The 7573-nt window shown below is 51.2% G+C and overlaps 1 protein-coding gene across 2 annotated transcripts in view; it reads left to right on the forward strand.

The window, feature by feature from the left end:
* Positions 1-6647, forward strand: part of PPP1R16B (protein phosphatase 1 regulatory subunit 16B) — a 107348-nt gene extending 100701 nt beyond the window's left edge. For both annotated transcript variants that reach the window (XM_065921994.1, XM_065921993.1), the window contains exon 11: positions 2046-6647. In XM_065921994.1, coding sequence (XP_065778066.1) covers positions 2046-2555 — 510 coding nt within the window. In that variant the 3' untranslated portion in view covers positions 2556-6647. The remainder of the gene's footprint in view (positions 1-2045) is intronic.
* The last annotated feature ends 926 nt before the right edge of the window (positions 6648-7573 follow it).

Raw genomic sequence — 7573 nt, forward strand, 5'->3', positions numbered from 1 at the left:
CTTCAGATGAAAGTATACGCATTTCTGTCACCCCAGAAAGCTCCTACGTTCCCTTTCCCAGGCAGCCCTTCCACCCCAAAGATACGAGAGTGTGCTCAGTCACTTCAGTCATGTTCGACTCTTTGGGTCCCCATGAACTGTAGCCCTCCAGGCTCCTCTGACTGTGGGGATTCTTCAGGCAAGAATACTGGAGTGAGTTACCATGCCCTCCTTCAGGGGATCTTCCCAACACAAGGCTCGAACCCAAGTCTCCCGCCTTGCAGGCAGATTCTTTACTGAGTCACCATGGAAGCCCAGCTCAACCTGGTGCTCTGTGATAACCTAGAGGGGTGGGATGGTGGGGTGGTGGGAGGGAGGTTCAAGGGGGTGCTATATGCATACCTGTGGCTGACTCATGTTGATGTTTGGCAGAAAGCAACACGACATAGTAAAGCAATTATCCTCCAATTAAAAGAGGTTCTCAGGCCCCACACCAGATGGACTGAATCATAAATCCTGAGGCTGGGACCCAGCACTCTGTTTTAACCAGCCCTCCAGAGGATTTGGATGCATGCAAGAATTTGAGAACCACTGATCTGAGGGCGTGTTTGCTCAGCCTGACTCCCAAGTCCGGTTTCTGACAGGACTCTGCACTGATAAGCCTCCAGGGCTGGCCGTGGTACCCACGTTTGGCAGAGCTGACTCCCTGATGGCCGGCACAGCCGTGATGAGACAACCCTGTCTCTTCAACCACTGGTTCACTATCTAAATTGTATAAGAAAGTCACCTTGGGGAGGTGTTTGTTTTTGTTTTTAAAGCTAATGTCCAGGCTGTAATCCCAGCTGACTAAATCAGTCTCCAGGCTTTGGACTCTGGCATTGTATTTGTTTATTTATTTATTTATTAACAAATAGGCTTTATTTTTTTGAGTAGTTTTAGGTTTACAGAAAAATAAGTGGGGGGACTTCCCTGGGGGTCCAGTGTTTTAGACTTTGCTTCCATTGCAGGGGGCAGGGACTGGGGAACTCAGATACCACGTGCTGTTGTGTGGCCAAAAAAAAAAGAAGTTTTTTGTGTGTTTTTTGGCCTTGTTTATAGTGATTTTTCGTATGCTTTATATTTTTGTTACTGTCAAATGTATCCACCTTTGCCTTAGAGTTTCTAGGTAGCAGCTCCTTTTAAAGCTCTTGCTACCCAGGGATTACTGGGTGGAAAAGATCTCTGAGTAAGAACCACTCCCATTTGGAGCAGAGATACACCAGGAGTATAGAGAGAGAATTCTCAGTGACCAAAAAGCCCAATTAAGATTGACTTACACACACACGAAAAATGCACTGGCTTGGGTAACTGGAAAGTCTGGGCCAACTGGATCCGGGGGCTCAGAACATATCATCAGGGGACTTCCCCGGCAGTCCTGTGGTTCAGACTTCACCCTCCAATGCAGGGGCTGCGGGTTCAATCCCTGGTCAGAGAGAGAAGATCCCACATGCCTCGAGGCAAAAAATCTAAAACATAGAAACAGAAGCAATGTTGTAATAAATGCAGTAGAGACTTTTAAAATGGTCCACATCAAAAAATCTTAAAAAAACAAAACAAAACAAAAAAAAAAACGTATCATGAGGGTGTAGTGTCTCTCTTCCTTAATGAAAACAATCACAGCCAAGCAGGCCCTTTGGTGTGCCGTCTCCCCAGTTTATGATTCTCACCCCTGCCATTCCTACAGAAATAGAGCTGCTCTTCCCCGATTTTTCTCGCAGTAAGTCCCAGGGTTGAGTTTCATGGAACCAATTTCTGAACCCATTCCTGAACCAATTCCAATAGTGAGTTTATTGATTGCCCAGGTCCCGGGGTCATGGCTTCTCTCCCGGAGCAAAGATGGGAGTCAATTGGGTCTACCAAAACCCACAGACTGGTGCGGTTCCCCAGAGGAAAACGGAGGTCTTATTACCCAGTTAGGGAAAATGGAAGAGGACAGGTTCAAGCAATCATGCCCTCAGTAGAGGCGCAAGTCGGGGCGGGGTTCAGCTCCGCCAGCCAGCTGATGACGTTGTCCTCCTCACCCTCAGAACCCCAGGCTGGAGAAGCCCGTGCTGCTGTCCGAGTTTCCCACCAAGATCCCACGCAGCGACATGGACGTGCCTGTTGAGAACGGCCTCCGGGCTCCGGTCGGCACCTACCAGTATGCGCTGTCCAACGGGGACGTCTGGAAGGTGCACGAGGTGCCCGACTACAGCGTGGCCTATGGCAACCCTGGCGTGGCCGACGCCACCCCGTCCTGGAGTGGCTACAAGGAACAGAGCCCCCAGACGCTTCTGGAGCTGAAGAGGCAGCGGGCTGCGGCCAAGCTGCTCAGCCACCCCTTCCTGAGCACCCACCTGGGCGGCGGCGTGTCCAGGACGGGCGAGGGCAGCAGCGAAGGCAAGGCCCCCTTGATCGGAGGCAGAACTTCTCCGTACAGCAGCAACGGGACCTCGGTGTATTACACGGTCACCAGTGGAGACCCCCCGCTCTTGAAGTTCAAGGCCCCCATAGAGGAGATGGAGGAGAAGGTCCATGGCTGCTGCCGTATCTCCTAGTCTCTGTGGGATGGAGGAAAGAGATGCATGGGGAGAGGGACCCTGGAATCCAGGCCAGCCCAGCAGCCCTGGCTGGGGGTGGGCGGGGGGGCAGCTGGGGTGGGAAGGGGGATGTGGGCTCTGCATCCCTCTGGAACGCAGAGCCCACCTCTCAGCCAGCTGCCCATAGCATCACCACTTCCCATGGTTCTGCTTCTTGCCGCATTGTCTGCCATCATAAAACAGGGCCCGTCGTGGCTTCGTGACTCATCCTGCTGTCAGATTTTGGGAGGGTGAGCTGGGATTCCAGTTCTGTTGTTGGTCAAGGCTTCTCTGGACCCATACTCACATGTCATATATCAATACACACACACATACACACTCACACTCAATCAACATGTAGGAATGACACAACTGGGCTCATGGGAAGCAGGTGGGACTGAGAATTTGTGAGCTCTTCCTAAGAGGACTGAGGTTAAGATTCAGAGTTTGTCACCACTGCCAACATGACTTTAGCAGGGGAGGGGGCCTGCTAAGCTGAGACCTGTCTTCCTGCCCAGAGTCCTGCCAGGGCTTGGTATCGTCATCCCCATCTGGCAGGAGCAGGAGGTCTTCTCTGTGTTCAGAGGGAGCTATGGTAAAGAATCTGCCTGCAATGCAGGAGATGGGGGTTTAGATCCCTGGGTCCAAAAGATTCCCTGAAGAAGGGAATGGCAACCCACTCCAGTATTCTTGCCTGGAGAATTTCATGGACAGAGGAGCCTGGTGGGCTGCAGTTCATGGGGTTGCAAAAAGTCAGACACAACTGAGCGACTGACACTTTCACTTTGATGAACCCACAGCGGGTGGATGAGATGGGTGTAGACCTCCTCTCCACGGCCTTGCCCGTGCCCAGAGCCATCTGTGTAAGCACCCAGGGGCCAAGGTAGAACGCCAGGTAATTCTGCTCCTGGAATAATCCAAATCTGTTTTGCTCTTGGATGGAAGCATCAAAATGTGGCGAGGAGAGGGAAAAAAGGTAGCATTTTCAAAAGTATGTTGATAAAATAATTCTTTTAGACTGTAAAACTCCACGTTGGGGAAGGGGATTGCTGAATTAGCTTTCTTTCACAGACAATATCATGATCACTAGGTTTTAGTGACTGGTATTGAAAAAAAAATGAAACTAAGGGAGAAGCTTCAGTTGGAAGGGCTTTTCCAGGGAGAAAGGTGAGTTCATGTTTTTTCTACAAACATCTCTGTTCAGATGACAGAGCCCAGCGCCCTGGCCGAGCTTTGTGACTGGTCAGATGGTTTCAGTCCAGCCTGTCTCACCCAGTCCTCAGACTGAGCCATCAAAGTGAGCAGTGGGGGGGCTGCTGTGGTCCTCACCTCTCCCAGGGTGAATGTTCAGGACTCCCAGCCCAGCTTTCTTTTTTAGGACTACCTGGTGACATGGGTTTTCCAGTTGGCTCTTGTGAGCTCCTGTCTGGCCCAGGGGCTGCTATCCTGCTCCTGCCCAAGCCTGCAAATCCAAGGTGCCCATCTGTGGCCCAGCATCGTGCACTGCATTCAGGTGGTGCTGCTGGAGTTGGGTCTTACGCCAGCTTTACAGTTTCATGGCCCCCAATCTTTCTGATGCTGGGGAGGGAAGACTTCGAGGGACAGGATGTCTGCCACCTCTCCACTGCATCCTCTCATGAGCCCTTTGAAATTGCTGCCCACGAGTTGGGCACTGTCCACGGGCTTGGCCAAAGCCTCCTGGTGTAACTAACTAGCTGCAGGTCTGCTTCCTGCTCTGTGCGCCTTTTACTTGTCCTAAAACTACCTCTTTAGAGCTCTGAAGGGGGCCCCTGAGGTCCAGATTCGGAAATTTGGGGGACAAATCTGGATTTCCTTTAATCCTTTTCTTTCTGAGCCTATGAGAAATTCTCCCTGTGAGACATCTGGGCCAGAGGTTGGGGCTGGGGGGTGCCCCCCTTGTGCCACAACGCTAGTAAGGGGATCCGCTGTTTGTCCCCGTCCTCCACTGTGGCCCCCAGGGCCCAGAGGCAGAGCTCGACCCCAAGGGCTCTGGCTGATGCTTCACCAGGCGCAGGGCAGCTGGGCCGGAGAGCAGGGGCTTCAGAAGTCACTCCGCCCCTGGTGGCTCCTGGCTGCAGGGAACGTCACAGCATCAGACAACTCCCACCCCAGTTTCAGGGCGGATCTAGTGTAGGGTGGAAAGTCAGGTCAGGTGACTGCAGACAGCTGTGCGTGACGCCTGCCACATCTCTGGGGTCTGGGGCTGGCTCTCTTATCATCTCATCCTATGACTGGGTCAGGGCAGAAATGATCCAAAACACACATACCTTTAGGCTTTAAAAACAGTGTTCAGATGAGACTGACACTGGAATTCCTTTTGAGCTACGAGCTGGGAGGTCCCAAGGGAAGCCACACACTCCTAGGAGACAGCCGTGCAGGTTTTCGGATCTGTTTGCTCAGAGGCCAGAGACTGAAGGCATTTATTGCCCCTTCTGAGTCCTTCTGGCTATTTCCTCCCTTCCTCCCTTGCTTCCTGCCTCCTGGGCCACTGTCTCCCACCCGGAAGGCTGGGAATCCCAGTTGATTGCCTGACAGGAGCCAACTGCAGGCTCCTGGGTATTAGCTCATATTTTCAGTTAGGGCTAAACCATTTCCATCAAGTCCCAGGGGAACTTTCCCTGTGGATCTCCTTGGTGTCGAGGGACAAGCTGGGGCCAAGGTCATTGAGTTTTTCACTCTGTAGTTTACTGAGTAGCTGAGGCTCACCAGGCACTGTGTTAGGCTCTGGGGATAAAGGAGGAATGAGGTAGAGTGAGGACACGGCTCTTTACAGTTCTCATCCTTGGAGGCCCACGAGTACCAGCAACCCCCATTTGATTCAGAGACAGAAAAGCTGTGTCCTGGTCCATCAACCCTTTGCTTTTCTGCTCTTGAGAATCCCTGGACTGTGGATTCCTTTAGTTTGGAGGTTGCTGACATGGCCACCCTTGGATAACATTTGCCCCTAAATGGTGGAGATGCTGGGTCTTGGGTTCCAGGTAGATACCATCTGAAGCCGATCTGGGACTTTCAAGGATAGCTGCCTTCCAGCCAGCATCTTTTGGGCACTAACAGCAGTTTGAAGTCAGTGTTTAGAAGAGCTAGGAGCCTGGAATTTGCTGCCAAATGCATCTCAGCTTCTTCAGCTCATTGTCTCTTGCTCGTTTATTACCTAATCCTCCTGCCCCACCAGTGGATAGTGGGAGGAAAAGGAGCTTCTCCTTTAACATCGAAGCCTTTCCTCATAAGTCTGCCTCTGTTCCTGGCAGATAGAGAGCAAGGAGCAGGGAGAAAGCTGGCAAGATCGACCAGATGCCCAGCTCCTGGTTAGACCCAGGTCTGGTGGCAGTTCCTGGCAGATGAAAGGAGGCTGTTTCTAAAGCATGTGCCACATAGCTCCATGTGAGCTCCGGCCCTTGCTCCCACCCTGAAAATTGGTGACACCCACCAGAGACTGAGCTGCTGACTGAGCTGCTCAAGGAAGTTGAATGAACCACAAGCCTAGGTCTTCTGAAGACTTCAGGATGTAATTCTCCATCAGAGTATGCAGCATTGATGAAACTGCTCTTTACTGTTTGATCAATCTCAGCAGGCTTAGAAAAGTTAACAAGGATGTGTCCCCTGACCTACCCACCAGTTGGCCGGCCTTGTCATAACATGAGACCCATTTTGGTTATTGGTGTCAGATACCTTTTGATCTGGAGTTCTCTCTCCCACTTGCTTTTCCAGAGCAGAATAGGATGCTTTCCAGAAGCGCACTTCTTACAGGATGCCTAGAAGGACTCTATTTAACTCTTGCTATTGTGACCTGGGGACAGCCTCCCCTCCCCCAGAGCACCTAAGAGCCAAGGGTCATGTGGCCAGTGGGTGACTCTGCAGAAGTGACTGCCTTTGCTAGAAGCACTCCTCGACAAGAGTCTCTTGTTGGCCAGTTGGTCAGAGGGCCTGCTTCCCATGGGCACTGTGAGTGCCAAGGTGCGGGGCCTGGCTCTGCGCACCCAGGAAAAGTCTGCAGATCCCCAGCCCCCCCGCAATAATTCACCAGACCAGAAGCCACTGATGTACAGAGAACACTTAAGAAAAATGTATTTTATGTGAAAAAAAGTTAAATCTCTGTATACTGTATCAGCAGCTTTGTGTAAAAATGGCAATCAAGAGAGTCTAATATATTTAAAACCTTTTTTAAAAAAAAATCCTCGCAGATCTTTGATATTGTATTGAAGTAACTTCCAGGTAAGCTCCTTGCCACACGTGGCAGTGGTGGGCCATTCGAGACCATGGCTCAACCACATCCCAAAGGAGCGTGCCCCTGGAGTCGCTTCCAGTTGCCAAGGCCTGTGACAGAATTGGCTGTTAAAGAGTTTTTAATTAAGATGAATTAAATTCCTTTTAATAACACCTGCTCGGTGTGGCTGTGGTCATTGCTATGAGCTTGTTGAACTATAAGGATTTGAATTCACAAAGAGGTGATGCCTGGGATAGTTGGTAGGGGAGGCTTCCCTGTCCCTGCCTCTACCACAGAGGCCTCTCCTGGTTGGCCTCTGAATCACAGGGAGGCCTGAGGGCTCAGCCATGGAGCAGGTATCTTTCTAGACTGCAAGAAGATGAAACAGGATGAAATCAAGAAAAGAAGGGTAGTTGAAAATGACCTTCAGGGACTTCCCTGGTGGTCCAGTGTTGAGAATCTGCTTTCCAATCCAGGGGACGAGGGTTCGATCCCTGGCCAGGGAACTAAGATCCCACATGCCTCAGGACAACTAAGCCTATGCTGCGTGTGCAACAAGAGAAGCCCCTGCACCACAACTCGAGAAAGCCTGCACGCCGCAACGGAGACCCAGCGAAGCAAAAATAAAGAAAGGACCTTCATCCTACCAAATGTTGCTTTTGAAATTAACATGGAGCCCCGTGATAGTTCCTATAACATTCTCTCCCCACACTTAATTGTTCGTCTGATGACACATGTAACAGGGCTGCCTCTCTCTTCTGTTCTCTTGACC

Source organism: Muntiacus reevesi, chromosome 2 (assembly GCF_963930625.1).
Source record: "Muntiacus reevesi chromosome 2, mMunRee1.1, whole genome shotgun sequence".
NCBI lineage: Eukaryota > Metazoa > Chordata > Mammalia > Artiodactyla > Cervidae > Muntiacus > Muntiacus reevesi.